Source organism: Nematolebias whitei, chromosome 14 (assembly GCF_014905685.2).
Source record: "Nematolebias whitei isolate Nwh7 chromosome 14, NemWhi1, whole genome shotgun sequence".
Classification (NCBI taxonomy): domain Eukaryota; kingdom Metazoa; phylum Chordata; class Actinopteri; order Cyprinodontiformes; family Rivulidae; genus Nematolebias; species Nematolebias whitei.
The window spans coordinates 13,205,911-13,226,371 of record NC_056511.1 but is presented as its reverse complement, the minus strand read 5'-3'; the positions used below and the strand labels follow the sequence as shown (position 1 = coordinate 13,226,371).

The following is a 20,461-nucleotide window of genomic DNA, read 5'->3' as shown; positions in this document are numbered from 1 at the left end:
GCTCATATTTCACATTCTGAAACATTAAATGAAGCAAAACCAGAAGTAGCTAAATATATTGATAAATGTACTTCCTTCATCTTGTAAAACAGGAAAATGTAGTAGCAAAGTTGTTTCCAATTAAAAATAAGTAAATTAAACAGAACAGAATTCACATTTACACTGTCAAAGTTAAAAACAAAAACAAAAAAAATTGTGCACTTTAAACTAACAATCAGCTTTGCAAAGTAAATTGTGGACACAATGATCCTTTAAGTAAATTAACATTTTCCCTTTCATCATTGTTTGTGATGGCAAGCAAGCTCAAACAGTGAAAAAAAAAAAGTGATGAGGTTATCTCGTCAGTTTCTTTTTTTTTTTCTCTCTCTCTCTCTTTTGTTTCCATCACATTATTGCATGACCCTGTGGAAAAAGTGCAATCAACAGTAAAAGCTGTTTTCCGTCCAATTACTGATAAATCCAAAGCTCAAACAAAAGAGTTAATCCACTGTTTTCTTTGATGTCACCCTGTATAGCCATTGCTGGGGAGTGGGGGAAGCTCATAGATACATAAATAATATTTGAAAGAAGAAAAAAAAGTCAAGCAATGCACTTTCTTCCTTTTTTTTTTTTTTCCACTATAGCTTATAAATGTAAAGCTCAATGGTCATGGTGAAAAGGTCAGTGGTGTGGTTAAAAGCTTTCCTTGCATAGCACAAAGCTAACTACATAGATGTAATGTTATTGTTCTCTTAAATGTGAAAAAATCCTAATAATAGGTAATACAAACATCATCATCATCTTTTTAGCTAACATCTTCAATAAAATAATCACTATTTATGCAATATGTATTTTACAGATATACTATATATATATATATATATATATATATATATATATATATATATATATATATATATATATATATATATAATTTCTTTATGATAATAAACATAAATACAATAGTTTTGAACTCAAACATCTTTATACAACTCTACCCATGAATGCTATTGTTCTTTGACCCTCTGCTTGTAGCAGAAGTGTCTGTGAACTGTAGCCTGCTTGTATATCCCTGTTAATATGTCTTCAGTTTGGATATAAACTCATATTTGACCACGGAATTGATATTTTTACTGATAATGTTTAAAGCAAGCAATGTTTCTTCTTCAAGTGCTAGAACTGCGATCCATTGGCAACACATATGCGCACACAAGCGCACACACACACACACACACACACTTTTCTCCCAGTCCTAATAAGTCTCTTGGTCTGTTCAATGCAAAACCCAAATAAACATTCAACTCGTGAAGCGGAGCGTGCATTTCCACTTTTAAATTTATCAAGTGAAGTTTCAATTGAAGTTGAATGTTGCGATGGTCTTGAAGCACAACGCTTGCCATCTTTAACCAATGGGATGTAATAAATATCCATTTTCAGCACACCTAAAATATGACAAGCACAGATGGGTCAGTGTAAAGCTACGATGGATTTAACCTTCAGACTGAGTGTCAGGTTCAGGTCCTAAGTAAAGCCCTTGCTAATTTATATTGCTACATTAACATAATTTCAAATGGACTGTTTAGAAACCTTCACGTGCCACGTCAAAAATGAAGCATTTCCTAAAAGTGTTTCTTTTCTTTCTTTTAATTTATATGAAGAAGAAGAGAAAAAAAAAAGGCAAGCAATGTCAAAGACCACAACAAAAGCATCCTTCCCACTTTGTTTCTGTTGGCTGATATTGGAAGAAGGATTGACATGCTACAAAAATATATTCATCTTCATCACTATAAAAACTGCAAGACAAGTCCTCTGTGCGAAACACAGCCCCGGCTAACCTAAGATTACAGTGCCACTTCAAGTCAGCGTCTTTTTGTTTCTTCCTTTGTCTCCTTCAGTTTCTCTCCCTGTCTCTCGCTGTTGCTCACCAACAAGCAGCAACAAATGACTCCAAACAGGCATGTGATACTGAAGGCAGTGTAGCTGGTACTTTCTGAGTAATATGTCTCAATATTCAACCCAGTGAATGTGTACTATGATGAATGAACTGGGAGGAGGGTTAGGGACAAAGTAAAATAGAAAAAAAATACAGATGTGCCATTGATCAACTAATAACCACCACAGCTTTAACTCTGAAAATAGAAAAGGCACTTCTCCTCTGTCTCAATGTGCCCTGCCACTGAACCTTCTTATAAACATTGTTTTAGCAAAGGAGACCCCAGCATAAATAGTCAAATGCTTAAAGAAAAGATTCAAAAATATTAAGAAGATAATCCGAAGAAAATTGTCAATTACATATATATTTTTTTAATTCTAAATGTAAAAATGCACTCCAGATTTTGAGATGGTTTTTACATTCTTGCTCCTAACTAGGCTCAGTAGTTCTCAGTAAATGCTGTTGATGATGACGGTGTGTACACACACATACAGTAGTTGACACATATTTAACCTTAACATGAACAATGTTTCCAGAGGAACGTTAACTTAGTGAAAAACAGTCGGTCCAGCATGATTTATACCAATATATCTTCATCTATTTGTTGAAACGCAAAGTAAAAAATGAATAAAATATATGCCAAAAAAAAAAAAAAAACTACTTTCCATGATTTCATTTAAACACCCCCTTTTGTTACACTTTTCAAATCTTATTCAAAATAAATACATCTCTAACACCTAATAATATTTACAAAGCTGCAAAAAGATAAAAGTAATTTCAATTCTGAGCACAGGGATGACTGAACTTTGTGTGTTTGATCCCTAAAGAAACTATGTCCGTTGAGACACGTTTTATTGCTATTGCAGAAACCATAAACGCTTTTCTTTCTTTTTTTTTTTTTTTAAATAATGACATATTCTATAATAAATATTCTACATAGAATGGAAGATATTTTGAAAAAAGATTCAGCGTAGCACTGGTGACATCAAACAAACTAAGCCATCGGTCAAGTCTCATCTCTAGTTTGAATAAATCTATATAAACGATAGGATGTCCTGCCCATGCATATTCACAAGTGCCTTTTCACTGTGCCTGTGACTCCATGTTCAAATTAAATGGAAAATAAAAGAAGTAGTACACTCAAACAATAAACAAACACAAAAACAACAGATCCTTGACACGTTTGGGCTATGTAGATTTGTAGAATAGTAGTCTCTTGGCTAAATATGTGTATTAACATTTTTTTCTTTTTTGTATCATCATTGTAAACCTGAACAACACCTTTCAAAGTCTCTATTATAAGTTATCTTTTATTCTGGTATTGTTTTTTTTTTTTTTTTCTTTTTCTTTTTTTCCAAATCCTCAAAATTTAGATTACCATAGAAGCAATGATTAACTAAGTATTCAAACCAAAATGGACACAATGTTTATCTCAAAATACCTTTTTTTTTTTCCCTTTGTAAAATAATTCAAAAGAAAATGAAATAAGGTCAAATTGAAAAGAGATGAAAAATGGATTAGGTGTGATTCACCCCTTGCAATTTGGGCTTCTTATTCAAGTAGGTTGCCCAGTAGACCAAGTTAAAGGTTCCAAAGAGCAGAGGGAAGGCTATTCTGGCAATCCTGTCAATCTTGCTCACGCTGTTAAAGGTCTTCTTGGCCTCTGGGGGTTTGGGTTTTGGCTCTTCCTTGGGCTCATCTGGGGGTGGAGGGGCACTTTTTGCGATTGTGGCCAATCCGGGGTTCCGAGCAGGATTGGGGGCGAAGGGTGTAGCAGTGGCAGTTGGGTAGGCTGTAGTGTTGTTCTTCTTGAGGAGAGACTCCTTCTTCTTCTTTTGCTGATGGTGGAAAAAAAGGAGAGGAACAAAAAGTTTTTTACAAAATTTAATTTCTGCTGTTTTTTTTTGTTGTTTTTTTTTCTGAGACTAATGTGAAACATATTTGTTTATTTAGTGCATTATGTGGAATAAACACAGATGCCTTAATCCCAACAATACATATTGGTCTGGGTTTAAAAATAAGCTGCATGATGTGTTTTCCCTGACTTTTAAACCAGTGTGGGTTGCTTTAGTACTCTATTATTGTGCGTTCTATGTTTATTTTATTTTGATGCTTTCAAATTAATTAGTTTTATTGATTTATTGTCCTTTAATCTCTGCATTTGTCTTTTACTCTTTAGAACTTTAATAATAACTGTTGTTTTTAAATATGCTTTATGCTGTAAATAAATTTGATTTCGACATATTGAGTGTGATGTTGCTATCTGCAGTTTATATTTTTTATTTTTATTTTAATATACTCAAATACTGTTTTATTTTGAAAAAAAAATATGCTGACAGCAGCTAAATGCCCTGTCTGATTTGACATGCCTTGTAGGTGAGAGCAAATTGGATGCAAACCAGTTACAAGAAAAAAAAAAAAAAAAATAATAATAAATATATATATATATATATTTATATATATATATATATATATATATATATATATATATATATATGTGTGTGTGTGTGTGTGTGTGTGTGTGTGTATGTAGTAGAACTGAGTAAAAAAAAGGTCATCCTACAGTTAAAAAGACACATTTTTTTCATAATGATTGAAGCAAATACTGTTGTGCTCTTAGCATCAGTCAATATTGTATTTATTTATTTTATTTAGTTCTTTAGTATAGAGTTAGTTGTTATGTTGTTTTCTTGCGTATACAATACTTATGGTTATTTTTCATTATGTTATTCTTGTAGTATCTTAGTCTTAAGACATTTTCAGTTGCTTTATGCAGCTTCTTATTACATGAACAATTCAACTTCCTATGACAACTGTGATATTTCCAGATATTAAACAAACAAAATAGAGTAGTCCTTAGAGAATACCTCAGTGTAAAAATATTTTACTTGGATTGAAGTTCTAAATATGACACTGGAGGTTGAAGTAACGGACAAAGTGATTTACTATGAAGCGATAAACTCACGTTTAGATTTACTAGAAGAAAGTCACGAGAGCACTTCAGAAAATACTTTCATATCCAAAGACATAAAAAAATAGAAGATAGCAGTCACTAACTCCAGCTCGCTCTGTACTAGTTCAAAGTTCAGGAATATTGTAACTTTTAAAATGTGTCATTTTACTTTTGCTACGTTATATGTAATAGATAGATAGACGGATGGACGGATGAATGGACAGACGGACAGATAGACAGATAGAATGACAGACAGACAGACAGACAGACAGACAGACAGACAGACAGACAGATAGACAGATAGATAGATAGATAGATAGATAGATAGATAGATAGATAGATAGATAGATAGATAGAAAGAAAGAAAGAAAGAAAGAAAGAAAGAAAGAAAGAAAGAAAGAAAGAAAGAAAGAAAGAAAGAAAGAAAGAAAGAAAGAAAGAAAGAAAAAAGAAAGAAAAAAGATCAATAGAAAAGCAGCTACTGTAAAAAAGCCCTTATTAATGATTAGGTACCTTCTCAGGCACAACACTTTTTCCATCCCAGGCGTAGCCCCTCTTAGTGAAGTAGTTCACTGTTGCAAACTCAATGAGGGCCGAGAAGACAAAGGCGTAGCAGACAGCGATGAACCAGTCCATAGCTGTGGCATAGGCCACTTTAGGGAGAGAGTTCCTGGCACTGATACTCAGAGTAGTCATGGTCAGGACAGTGGTCACTCCTGCAGGAAGACATTAAAGACAGGTTCAATCTATTGGGAAATGTTTGGTGACTCAGGCGCGTTAGTTTTTAGACAGTAAGTAAAGTGTTCTAATATAAAATACAATCAATGTGAAGTTTGTTTAATATGAATTAGAAGTATTCCCTTTTGATTTAAATTTGAGCTTGATATCGGAAAACCAAATGGTGTTTTGTATTTGCTATGAATTAAATAAAGCAAAGTATGCAATTTTATTCCAAAACCAAATAAATATATTTTTTTTTTTAATGTAAGCAGACACCACAATGTTCCACTTTATACTTTAAGTTCTCTTGTAATGAAAAACAAAACAGTAAATATGCTTTATATTTAAACTCAAACGCATACAGAAGCAAACAATAATGATGTTACTCTAAATCAAACTTTATATATAATCTTAACTGCTTATAAAATTACAATTATCTAATGAATAGGTGTTTTAATCTAAAGTGTCTTGCATTTTAGATACAAATGTGTTTGCACAAAATCCACTCCGTGCCATCCTTTAAAACTCATATTGTTCAGCTAAAGCTGCGATGAAACACTTTCAGGCACAACTGAGTCAAAGCAAATCTCACAATGCAGGGCTCATTTTAAAGCAGACTACTGCAGGTGTTGACACACAAAGTAAAATCAACTCAAGCTGCACAGAATCCACCAGTTTAGACCAAACGATCCTAAATAAAACAACTGGTTTGTATGGAATGATGCATAATTCATAAAGCGGGTGTGATCAATAGGTTATGTTTAAACATAATTAAACAAGGGAGATACAAAAAGTCAATAAATAGTCTTAACTGTATCTAATAATTGAGTTTATCAAGTTCTTAATTAGATGTTCTTTTTTCATTTTGTTCTATGAACTACATAAAAAATATGAACATATTTGCCAGACTTGCAAAAAACTTTGCTTGTTTGCACACAAAATGAAGCTCAGGAAATAAAATAATACAAAACGAGGCTGCTTTCTACCATATTGCTGTATATTAATACCATTGTATTATAACATTTATATTTTTACCCCAGCACTTGCTTAATGATATTGTCCGTTAAGGAATCATACTAAACTAACAAACAAGCACAGAAAGCTTATTTACTGATCACTAACTGCACGAGTCTCACAATGACATATATATGTCAAATAAAGGCCACATGCATTAGCAAGAAAACAACAGCTGACCCAGAAAAAAATAAATCCCCAATGGCATGATCGCATTATTACACTGACACACACACAGTGTAATTTGTAGTTGTGTTCACCACCTCTAAGATACAAAAGCAACGTCACAAAGTTAATATTTGTCTCTCAAAATGCCACATCTTAGAGTCAGAACCTTTTTTTTTTTTTCCTTTTTTATCAGTTCTAACATTTTAAGTGTTGAATCACACACTCCTTATCCTTCTTATTTTTCACATGCCATTGCTACTGATCGCTCTGACAAAAATTCACACACAACCATTTTTTATGTTCTCATTAGTCACTGCCAATAGAATAAAATATAATAAAATAAATTAGATTTTGATCATTACTAAGCACATCATGTTTGATGGATTGATAAATCACTTTTCTATCTGATGTCCATTAGGATTCTAAAGGGAAAGAGCAACTATGTCAATCAATTCTATCGTTTTTTTTTTTTCTTTAATTAAGGTAAGTCATAGCTAAAATAGCCGTCTTTATCATTTAAATTAATTTGAAGGCTCAAGGCAGCAGGCAACAGATGCTGCACAGATGGAGCACAAAGACATGGAGTTAACAGGTAGTCACAGTCGAATAAAAGCAGCAGGGTTTACATCTAAACTGCTAGCTTCAGTGCGTTATTGATGAACCCTCGTTGGAATGAATGCCATTAGATTCGAAAACATGAAACTGATTCATTGGACTTAATTTGTGTTAGTTATGCATAATTAATGTAAGGTCATCCAGCATAAATGCTTCAAGTTTCCACCCATCACATAAGGGTGTCAATTAACTGGAAGCACTCACCTGGAGTCATGGTTTAAATCATTTAAAATTTGAGATCCTCATGTTTAAATTGGCTACAATGTGCAACTCTCAGAGTTGGATGCCACAGCGCTCCACTGGACAACTGCCAGAGAAAGTGATTCTGCAAGCAATCATATGCGCTTATGGCAACAACAAGCGCCTTAGCACAAAAGAGCATCTACTGCATCTTAACTAAGAGCTACAGAGGTAAGGAGGTGGGGAATTTAAGGTCACTATACTCCAGACTCATACGTCACAAAGTATTAGTAACTTAAATATATCTGTAATGGGGGAAATGAAACACAACGTTGTTTGTGGTGATTTACAGAGTGAAATAAGGAGATTATTGATAGTAATCAGAGATGGCTGATAAATAGACGAGCAAAACAGTGTCATTAAGAAATCCTCCTCAGTTCAAGTGCATCATATACAGATTTCCTTTAGTGTCAAGACCCTGGTACAACTGCAGTGAAAATATTGGACAACAAGTTTAAGTGTTTGCCTTCTGCTTTGTCATCTTAAAATTTTAGATCAACTTTTATTGTACTACGTCTGATCGCAAATTCTAGTTCTGAAAAATAGCTGACATTTGACGTATTGTTAATGCTAACAGGGTACTTATTGGAATGAAGTACTCAGTGTGTTACAATGTTAAAGTTTTTTTTTTTTTAAATCAAGCTTAGACACATTAGGACTGAGCACCTACTATGTTTCATACTGTTTTACCACTAAATCACCTTCTTTGATGGGGAAGGAAGAATGCACACTGCTGAGTATTACACAAGCCCTTACAAAAGAACTCTCCTGTTTGGTATCTCATATATTGTGCTGTGTTTGACTAGCACTGTTGTCATGGAAACATGTCTTCCATCTTCTGCAATGAGTAGCACAGTGGAAATTAAAGGGAGAAAATGACCTATTTGGGTTTAAAACTTACATTATCAACACAGCAAATATGTTTTGTAAGGACACCTGCACCCACTGATGCATTTGAAGGCTATGCACATACATTTTAAAACTGTATATCCTTACTAATTGTTATTTCATTTCCAGAAAACACCCACTTACTGACAGGCTGGTTTAGGAATCATTTAGAATATGAGCAAGTTGACTAATTTGAGCATGAGTCAGAAGTTGGTTTTAAATTCCTGCATGTGATGCGTTGCAATAAACTGACTCATGGCTTTGAAGACTGTTCAGGGTTAAAGTCGCTGATCAGGAATATTCAAAATAAAAATAAAAATTACCCACATAACTAGGTTTAGGAAAGTTTTTTTTTTTTTCTTTTCAGATTAGCTCTGTGTGGACATGGACTGACATATATTGTATATTTGACACATACCTTCTAATACGGTTCTAGCCTTTAATTACACTCATTCAGGAACAAATTACTGTAATTCAACCTTTATTTAACTGACATGCACATCTAATAAAAAAAAAAAAGGCAAAACATAGAAAAAGATGATGCAGTAAAGTAAATATTGGGGAATTGAATTAGACATTAAAATTGATGAATCCCACAAAAAAGTGAACAAATTTTTGGTTGGAGACTCGACCGTTCTCAGGCAAGGTAAGATTATTATGACTACCCAGAGCAGCAAATGGTTCAAGAGTAGATTTTGTGGGGATATGGAGTAAATAAAAGCCATGTTGTAAAGCGTTCCAAGGAAAAAAAACTTTAGAACTTAGATTTAAGTCAGATAAAGTCAATCACTCCATTAAACTGCCAGTGCTCACTTTCTGTATTATGCTGCAGATAACAAAAAAAACTTTAGAAATGGTCAAATAAATAAATAAATATATCTTAAATAAATAAATAAACAAACAAATAAATACACAAAGTGTTCTTCTGTTATAGACAATGTTGTTTTTATTCATATTACTTGTGGGTTTTTTTTTTTGCAAACTGTTGTTTGCTTCAGAACAACTATAGCTCACAAGCAACTGACTTTCAATGACAGCTTTCAGCTAATCTGAGCAATCTCAAGTGAAAAGAAAAAATGCTTTGACGTTGCATCACAGTAAAAAGCGCAGACAAAACCCTGTCAGGGTGCGCCTTCAGGAAAATGTCTTTGTCTTTCTGTCATGCTCCGTGGTTCTAAGCAGAACTATCCCTCTTACGATGTTTTGACTGAGAAGGCCACCAATCCAACCTGACAATCAGAAATGTGTGTCAAAAGAACACGGTGAAGCCGAACGTCTGCTCGCTCAGAGAGTAGCCAGTCTTCTATGTGCAACACAAGCTCTATGTTTGGAAGCTAACACAATCTTAAATAAATATGGCATCAATGTGTTGTTTTAGAATGCACACATGCAGGGCCGGACTTAGGAGGATGGGGGCCCCTGGGCTGGAGTCAATACTGTATATGGGGGCCCTATATATATATATATATATATATATAGACCAAGGTTTTTACAGAGAACATCTTGAAAAATATGAAGAACAAAATACAGATTTCCATTTATTAATGACACTTCTGCATTCATCTTATTTGGAGGAACTAGAACCACAAACACTGTTGTCTGCTATTGTAAAATAATATTCCCTGACGCTCCTCCCCAATGCGTAAGATGCGTCAAAAGTGGACCAATAACAAGCAAGCATTCAAGATGGACGTTTTCCGGAACAAATTGGAACATTTTTCATCGGTGCTGTCAAAATCATCATAGTCATTGATTAAATTCTGACACTATCCATTCACAAAAACATAAAACATCCTTCGGGGCCCCTGAAATGCCGGGGCCCCGGGCTGCAGCCCCTGTAAGCCCCTGCTAAAATCCGGCCCAGCACACATGATATATTCAGTTCAATTGAGTTCATTTTATTTATATAGCGCCAAGTCACAACAGAAGTCATATTTGTAATAGTCCATTCTAGATGTGACAAATGCAGTAATCAGTTTTTTTGCATCATTTTTAGATTAGATGGTTTTAATTTTAGTGACATTATGCAGGTGGAAGAAGGCGGTTTTAGTAACACTTTTAATGTGGGGGATAAAAGACATGTCCTGATCAAAAATAACAACAAGATGTTTTACATTAGAGCTGGAGGCCAGATTAATGTCATCTAAGGAGGGTGAAAAACTGAAAAAAAAAAAAAAAAAATCCTAAAATGCTCAGGTACAAAAACCAAAACCTCAGTCTTGTCTGTATTCAAAAGCAGAAAATGTAGGGTCATCCAGGTTTTTATGTTTTTAAGACATGCTTGTAGTCTTAGTAGCTGATTGGATTCATTGGATTCCATGGACAAATCTAACTGTGTATCATCAGCATAGCAATGAAAATGTATCCCATGCTGTTGAATAACATTCCCTAATGGAAGCATATATAAGGTAAAAAGTAATGGTCCAAGCACTGAACCCTGAGGAACTCCATGACTAAATTTGGTGTATGCTGGAGATCCATTATTTACATTTACAAATCGGAATCTATCAGATAAATATTTGTATACACAATATGTAATATTTGTAATGTATGTATATACATGTACATGTATATATATATATATATATATATATATATATATATATATCCTGCTGTGCTTTGGTAACTAGGTATTAATGTTTTCTCAATAACAGAAATCCCAAAGATGCCTGCCTGACTCAAAGAAACACCACCTTCTGCATCATTACATATTTTCTGGTTTATATAAATTGACACGATGATTGATTACATGACTCTGCTAGCACCATAGGTATGAACCATGCAGTTGCACAAACAAATATCCCGCAGAGTGAGCAACAATGTCAACAAGTAATCATGAATGCAAGTGAACCGAGTGACTGACAACAAGCATACTAACATGCAGAAAACAAACACACACAGAGATGCACATTTACATTCTTGTGCAGATGCATGAGCTTGTGCATGTGTACAAATATTTGCACACACACGCCTTAGTATCGGTATACATGCTTGCACACAAGGTGCTATACATTAATGAGCCAATACATTAAACCGTGTAGTGGGAAAACCACCATAAATACTCAGCTGATCGTTTTAAAGGAGAAAGATGGAAGAATGCTAATCTTCTGAGCACTGCTGTGTCTGACAGTTGTGAGACAGAGGAACAGAGAAGGTGAAGGGAGGAGGGCAGAGAAAGCACCATATCTCCTGCATCGGTGTTTCCTTAGCGTTTTCATTTAATGTTGAAATAAATAAATTGCAAACAGTTTTCCACTACAGCAAAGCAGCTATAAAGTAATCAGTCTCCTAATCGTCACTGTGATAAATAAGATAACTTTACCCACCGCTGTGTTTTTAAATTGCCTATTCATCTACAGGGCAGGCTTTAAGAAAAAAATAACATGTAGTACTGGGGCTTTGCTTCATAGTCACATTTTGTTATTTAAACACGCATCTTATTGTTATATTTGTTCACATTATTGCTGTTTCTTGGTCAGATCTGAAGACCTAATCACCCTTTTAGTAAAAGAAAAACACGCAATTTTACTTTTTTAATTTTTTTATGCATTGCTGCAACACTGATGTTTAAAAAAGCTGAAGATGTAACTGGATGTCAAGCAAAAAAAAAAAAAAAAAAACTCATGTGTGACCAATAATGGGTCATTTCACCTAAAAATAAATAAATACTCAGTACAAACTGAATTGTTTTAAAGTAGGCATCACATTTATGCAATATCACTCCTTCCCTCTTGTTTCTGCCCTTCCAATCTTTCACTGCTCGTATTCAGACATTACATCCTGTGCTGTCCTCATACACACCTCTGTGTCTCATAGAACCTTTCCATCGGCTGTATCTGTACTCCAGGCACGTTTCTCACTCATAGTGAGCTTACCTTATGCATATATCCAAATTTTAGGCAGAGTCAAGCCAATGTAGCATGTATAGAGGGTTTTCAGGAGGTATTTAAAACAGAGCTATGCTTTTTGCACTTTCTTCTTGTTCATTTGTGAGTTTCTGTCAGAACGCTGGTTTTCCTCCCACTTTCCACAAACATGAATATTATTGGCAGTTCAAAGTTAAAACAGTTGCTAAGATTTTCCAGCTTTTACAGTCTGTATTCAACACCATTCAGTTAGACTTGTTCCATCGCAGACTGGTGCTAAATGCTGATTAAAGCAAAGGGATGTTGTTTTCAAACAGGAAGTCAGTCCCAGCAATCCTTCCTTCTATTTTATCTACGAGTGGTGTTCCTATTGAGTTTGTCAACTCCTACAAATAATTGGAAATCTTAGTAGATGCACATTTCTCTTTTAAGCCTCATGTTGAAAACTTGGTCAAGTAATTGAAAGTTAAACTGGGTTTCTTTTTAAGAAATAGATCCTGTCTTACTCTGAACGCTAGGAAACGCCTTGTAACTGTGACTTTCCTTCCCTCCATTGACTTTGGTAACATTATTTACATGAATGGTTCTGCAAGCATCCTGCAGATGTTGGACGCTGTCTATCACAGTGCACTAAGATTCTTAACTATCGTACCCATCACTGCACTCTGTATTTATTAGTCAACTGGTCATCGTTAACGTCACACAGACTCTCTCGTTGGTACATTTTCATCTTTAAATCACTCCTTGGTCTGCTGCCTTCATACATCTCCTCCTATATGTCACTTCGTCAGTGCAGCTACAGCGTGTGCCCTCATGACATTACTACATGCAGTGTAAGCTCAGAGCGGACCAAATTTGACAAAAGGGTCTTCTCTTACTCTGCTCCCATATCCTGGAATATCTTACAAAAAGATCTGAAGCCCTCGACCTTGAAAAGAGATTTTAAACTACTTTTAAGTTCAGTATAAAAATCATTGCAGACTTTTTCATGTTTTTAGTATTTTACACCATTTTATAATGTAGCATGTTTATTTTGTATTTTGTTTTATCTCACTTCTTTCATTTACTTTTCGGTTTGCATGCTTTTCTATGATTGATTTAGTGTTTTGTGTACCTCATCTGTTGTTTTTTGATTGAATCAGGTCTCTCTTGTAAATGCGTCCTCGTGACTCAGTGAGACTAATCTGTATAAGTAAGTTTGAATGACTGGAAAGTTACGCTTGGATATGAGTGGGTAAACACTGTGGACAATGCTTTGATGCATTCATTATCCAACCTGATGTGGTGATGTTAAAAAGTAGTGCCAAAGTTATCACTCACTTACTTCTTGTTTTAAAAATCCTCTTTAAAACACATATTTTTTTAATCCTTGGCTTTCAACTCAGCTTGAGCTATTGGATTTTAATGCTTTATTATATTATTTTATATATTTGTTTATTCTATTGTTTGTTGTTTATTATGATTTAACAATATTTTGTATTTTTATTTTTACTGTTTCAATTGATTTCATTGCTTTTATGTTTGCTTTTATGTGTTATCAGTGCACAGCACTTTGGCTAAAGGTTTTGGCTTTAAAGTGCTTTATGAATCAAGTTGTATTGTACTGTATTGTAAAATATATTATATGATCAAACAGCATGTGAGAGAAACAAGAAGAATGTGTTTAAAAAAACTTTATAAACTGATCACCTACTGTCTCAAACCTAAAAACTGTTGCCTTGCCATTCAAGGCTCAAGGTTATTTATTGTCATTCACATCACATGTGGAACATGAGGTGGAATGAAATTATGTACACAGGGCCCCAGACACATCCAACAATAGCAAAAATATAAAGTACAAAAAGAAACAGTAAACAAGGATCCAAAATATACACGAAGGCCCACGCTTAACGAACACCAAATGGTACGCTAAAGAATCTACGATATACGCTAAACACTAACGGTGCAGAATAATACATCAAACAACAGCAGCACAAACATGAGTCTTTGTGGGTAGACAAGTATGAATTAATGAATGCAGCAGCATAAAATAATCAGCAACATGAGATCAGCAGCATGGACAATCAGCAGCACAAATCACCAATCAAAGTTGCAACACAACAATTATTATTTTTTTGTTTTCACATTGATAATCCTAATCACAGAGTCATGAGTCAGACAGCCCCAGGGCAGAAGCTGTTCCCTAGTCCAGTGGCACCACACCCAATGCTCCACAACCTCCTGTCTGAGAGGAGCGGGGCAAAAAGAGCATGTGTTGGGTGAATGGGGCCCCTCACAATGACAGAAGATGTGTATTCCTCCAGATCCAGCTCTCCCTTATTTTTAGCCTTTTCCTTTCCTCCTTTATGACTGTTGCAACTCTATACATGCACAATTCCTAATGATGGTTGCTCCATCCCCACTATTTCTCTGTGCATCAATGTTGTGATACAAAATTAAATTTTACACATGTGTTATTATTATTATTATTATTATTATTATTATTATTATTATTATTATTATTATTATTATTATTATTATTATTATTATACCTGTATTTATACAGTTTAGTTTCCATTGAGCCTCAAAGACTCATTTACAAGAAAGACCTGTTACATACAACATACAGGTAGATGAGAATAAGAGAACACGAGAATGGAGGAAGCCAAAAAAATAAATAAAAAAATGTCTGACAATATTTACTGGCCAGTAAACAGTATAAAAGATGAAAAACAAACAAACAAACAAAAACACATCGCAAAATAAAGAGCAACATACAGTGACATCATAATACATTTATGCATAGAGGTCAACAAAGACGATGAGTTATCCATAAACACTCAGGGAAGTTCCAAAGTTCTGATACAATGGTACAGTGTCTATCAGCATCATGGTGCTGGTAAGACCACAGATGTCCTTTTTTTTTTTTGGGGGGGGGGGGGGGGGGCAGTTTGGCAGGAAAAGCCTCTTGTTTAAGTATCCTCCAGGAAAATTTTTAAATAACTTGCCCTGTCCATGTCCAGCGGGGAGGCCAAATTCAGACAAACAATTGTTTGGGTCGCCGACTCTGTTTTCCGTCTGCCTTCAAGTTCTGCTGGTACACTCAATGACAAATCCAAACAGCCAGATTAGTGGACATTCCACCTGGTCTGTGCTCAATTTAGCATTTACCAAGATTGAATCCTTCATGCTGGTGAGTTCCAGGAACCCCAAGTGGCCCAGGATTCTCAGAAATTGTCTCTAGTTTGCAGCTGAGTTCAGTAAGCAAATGCGTTTCAGAGCTCAAGGCATTAATTAATCCTTGACATGAGGCTGGCAACTTTACCGTGGCCAAAACTTCTGCCCACGTCTTCCTAATTTGTTGATATCCAAGGTATCTGCCGATTCCAAAAAGCAGAAACCCTGTTATCATAAATCCAATAATGTACACATCTTCTACATTGTCCACAGACAGCACAGATAGGCACATCATCTTCCACTCACTCCAGGGATCAATGACATACCCAGCTGCGTGGATCCGTTCAGGGCATGAGGGCTCTCCAGTACCCTGTTTTCTGGTGGAAAAAATATACATCAATTGCATTGAGGGACCAGCTGACCAAATCCATAATATCTTTTGATTCATTAGATGTGTAAAGAGAGTCTCTGAGGTTGACAGGACAAGAGAGCAAAAAAAGCAGGAGGGAGGGGGGCCATCTTCTTCAAATGCGAAAGAGAGAATTTATCAGAAGTACCAGAGAGCAGGCTTCATTCAGCATAGTTAAACCTCATCAAGGTAAACAGGAGCATAAGGCAATGGAAAATATCTCTTCTTAACACACAACAATCTTTATTTGCAATGAGACCATGAAGGTCATTAGCCTCTTAACCATCTTAACGTTTACATTACTATAAACAAAAGTTTGATCTACAGCCTGAATGTTTAGTACAGAAGACATGTGAAGGATTAAGATGACAATAAGAAATCTCAATGCTCTACTGCATCTCCCTAATGATTTCATTTATAGTCATGTTGACATTGTAACCTCTCTGAAAACAAGCTCATTCATCTGCTGTCCCAAGTGATGTAGATTAGTCACACAAATGGCCAGCACCATGAAACATACTGGGATGTGTATTACTCCATGTCATCGTAAAAACATGTACATCTGTTTATCCAGCTGTGGTCACGTGTGTTTGCGTCTGCGCATTGCCTTGCATCCGTGCACGTTTTATGCATGTAATCTCACGGAGCAGAACCAGCACTGATGGCGTGGGGGACACGCACATGCCCTAGATAGTTTGAATTTAATCTAGGCCATCCTTATTTTCCCTCGACACGTGATGAGCACTGCAGGTAGCAAGCTGTAGCACACACACACACACACACACACACACACACAAACACATTTCATTTCACACAAACAGAAAACATTGCTGGGAGAGTAGGAGAACCTGTTAGTCTATTTAGAGATGGAAAATGTGATATACAGGTACCTATACCTGATAATCTATATATATATATATATATATATATATATATATATATATATACATATTTGGGTGGGCATCCATGAGAAAAAAGATGAATAAAGAGAGTGAGTGTGTGAGAAGGAATTAAATGAAAAGAAAAAAAAAAGAAGATGTGAGTCGGGTAAGGTAATTCAAGGACATGTTTCCTGCTGCTGTGGTTTGCAGCTACAGAGCATGCTGCAGACTAGCAAGAGCTTTCCTTTTGGGCAGAATTATGTAAGACTTCAGTGTGACAGACAGACAAACACACACCAGAAGCTCAAACAGACACATATATACAAACACAAATGCACATAAAACACATTAGTATGCAAGCACACACACACACACAGGCAGGCACACACGTAATCTAACATTCAGAGCACGTAATTTTAAATTCACACTGAGCTGTACTTAAATTCTGCTGCAGCGACCCACAACTGTTATAAGCTCTTGTTCACCTCTTTGGTGCAAAGACAGAAAGGGATGGAATTGTCATGCAGTAAGCTTTTCCCCAATATTAAATTGACTAAATTATATATATTGTTAATGCTCTTTTAAACATTCCTGGTTTGAAAGGTTCAGCAACGAAAACTTGGTTTAAGGAAAACGTTTTAGGAAAAGAAGTTTGTCGTTGCTTCAAAAAGTCCATGAGTCCAACTGATATTGTTTAATTCACAAATGTCAAAAGATTAAAGGGCTTTAAATGAGTTTAAAGCCAAGCTGGCTGTCCTCCTTGGCTTCCTGTGCTGTGCTTTGCTAGGCTAATCCTACCCTGGTTATGACATTTATGGCTAGAAAAAAAATGTGAAATGATATTTTGTTGTTGTTATTTAATAAGATTTTGCTATTTTTAAATAGAACAACAACAAACGAAACCTCAACTGAGAAAACAATATAAACAACAACAACAAAAATCACAGTCATGCAAAACATATGCCTCAAACTAATATCTCTGTCTAATAAATCAGTGTTTTACACGCGGTCACGTCTTGTATGAGAAATAAAATGTTCTATCTACACTGAGTAAAAATGACAAATTCTAGCTGTTGTTCTTAATCCCAATATTCAGATGGGTTTTTTTCTGCTTTTTCCTTGTGTGTTGTGTTGGTCAATCTAATCAATGTTTTGTTGACTTATTCAAAAAAATCCATATAAACAATATTTTACAACTGATCTTAATCAGAGACCATCTTCATGTGAGACGACACTGTTGACCACCACACATGCAATAATTCTTGGATTTTGATTGAAAATATCCAGTAATTTGATGGTAACACTCTGCAAGGTAATATTATTCATGACTCAATAGTGTTATAAAAAAACTTATATTATTGCTAGACAAGGAAAACAGCATTAGACAAGACTACAAAGCCTTGTAAAACCACAGTAAAAGAACATTATTAAAAAAAAAAAATCATAAAGTTGCTAATAATTATTATGATAACTAATTAATTAAATAATCATAGACCAACTAAAATTAGTTTATTGTGTTAATGAAAACTGCTTGACAAACTCACACCGTTAAAGAACTGGTTTTATAAGTTATTTCTTCCCCTCTTTTTATGATGTCTGTAAGCCTCCCAGATGGTTTGTTACTGTGGTATAAGCTGCCTTAAAGGTTTTGAGCAATGCACCCTCTATACAAATCTTTCACAATGATTTCCCAGAAATAAATTTGAAACCTTCCGGTGATGGGCTCATTTCTGTAGCCACAGATGTTTGAAAGAGAAGAGAGCAGACGACTCACCAAAGACAGTTCTGGCAGGGACGGACTCTCTGTTGAGCCAGAAAGACACTTGGGAGAGGATGACTGTCATGATGCAGGGCAGATACGTCTGGATCACAAAGTAACCAATTTTCCTCTTCAAGTGGAAGTGGGTTGTCATTACAACATACTCGCCTGTTGTTTGCAGGACAAAAGATAAAGAGAAGTTCTAAAAATGAACTAAAAGCTTAGTTTGTTTGTACTGCATTAAGAAACACAGCCCCCCCCCCCCCCCCCCCCAAATGCAAGACATTGTTTAATGTTTTAAAATGTATATATATATTTAACTGTAATTGGTAAATTGATTTATTTTCTATGGAAGAAGATTAGGGCCACAATGTAATTCCCCCCCCCCCCCCCCCCCCAATTCTGAGGAAAAAAAGTCAGAATTAGTTCTGACTTAAATATCCAAATTCTGACTTTTTTTTTTCAGAATTAAGAAAAAAATGCACCGTAGCCCTACTCCTCTTCCATATTTTCCTCATATTTTATACAGAAAAATGTAATAAATTACTCAGGCTTGGTTGCCGGCATGGCTGCAAGTTGCCATATTGACTAAAGTCAATTAAATACTTATAAAAAAAAAATTAAAATCTGTGGAAAACTTGGGCTCCAAGAAGACCCACTTAAAATGGCAAAACTTTTTTTTTTTCAAAACCCTCAAAATGACTTTTTAACAGTCGCAAACTCAGACTGAACTTTTTTTAATTTTTTTATTAAAAAGCCAGGTAAACGTGAAACAAATTTGATTAAGGTGACAAAGTAAACAATTTTATTTATCAAAATGACAGTAAGTGTGGCAAAACAGACATTAGCTCATAACTAAACGTCCCCACCATTGACCTGTTAAACTAGTTAAATATATAGTAGTGATTCTGTTATAGCAATTCAGTGTGCTGTTATTATATTTAAATAAACAATGTGTTACATTTGATTGATTTCCCACAAAAAACAAATGTCAGGATGCTGTAGTGTCGGCGGTCATTTACAAGGACAGTGATCCTCAATGGTATCGAGGGCAGCCACAAAACTTTTCAATATCTAATTTTGATTTATTTATTTTAAATGGTGAAACTGACCTGTGCTGGACTGCACCACACCAGAATCCACACTCTGTCCCATCAGATCATACTGGTTTAACCTGGAGCCGTCCTCAGCCACCACCACAGAGTGAGCAGCCCCGCTGGTCCACACGTACACCACCTCTGCTCTAGTATAGGCATCTGGTGAGAAAACAGCATAAAAACATTCTGAAATGTTTGACTTCTGCCTGTATTTTCTTCCAAAGTTGTTAAGCATTCCAAGAGAAAGAAGTGACCCACATTTGTCCTGTCATGCTCTGTTTTGTCTCATTTTGTCTAATCTGCTCTCATCTCCTGTCTTGTTGCATTAGCTATTTAGGCCACAACACCAATGTGCTTTTTCCAAATACATGCATAAGTATTTTTATTTTCTTCTTTTGGCTGCTCCCATCTTCAGGGGTCGCTACAGCAAATTAACTCGCACAAAGACTTGGCAATGGTTTTTACACTGGATGCACTTCCTGACACAACCACAGACCACCGAGCTACCACAGCCCTCTGTGTGGAGCAGAGAGCTGCTATCTAGGGCACCCAGGGGAGCAGATGGTTGGGGTTTAGGGACCTTGCTCAAGGGCCCAGAGTGAGGCAAATGAGGGTGGTGGCAGGTGTGGCAGATATCAATGTGTGAGAGGCGGGGTACAACCGTTACCACTCACATTTGGATGTTGTCTGTCTGGGGAGTTGAACTGACGACCTTCCGATTACAGGCCCACCTTCTCTAACCTCTGTGCCACCATTGCTACCACTCCCCTACATATATACATA

The 20,461-nt window shown here is 35.5% G+C and overlaps 1 protein-coding gene across 1 annotated transcript in view; it reads right to left on the bottom strand.

The window, feature by feature from the left end:
* Window positions 1–3,233: 3,233 nt before the first annotated feature.
* The window catches only part of gabra1 (gamma-aminobutyric acid type A receptor subunit alpha1), a gene marked incomplete at its 5' end in the record, with an annotated part of 28,573 nt that continues 11,345 nt past the window's right edge, over window positions 3,234–20,461 (bottom strand). Inside the window, 4 exon segments of the mRNA XM_037687885.1 lie at window positions 3,234–3,750; window positions 5,379–5,581; window positions 18,597–18,749; window positions 19,694–19,837. Of these exon segments, the coding sequence (XP_037543813.1) occupies window positions 3,430–3,750; window positions 5,379–5,581; window positions 18,597–18,749; window positions 19,694–19,837 (821 nt within the window). The 3' untranslated portion in view covers window positions 3,234–3,429.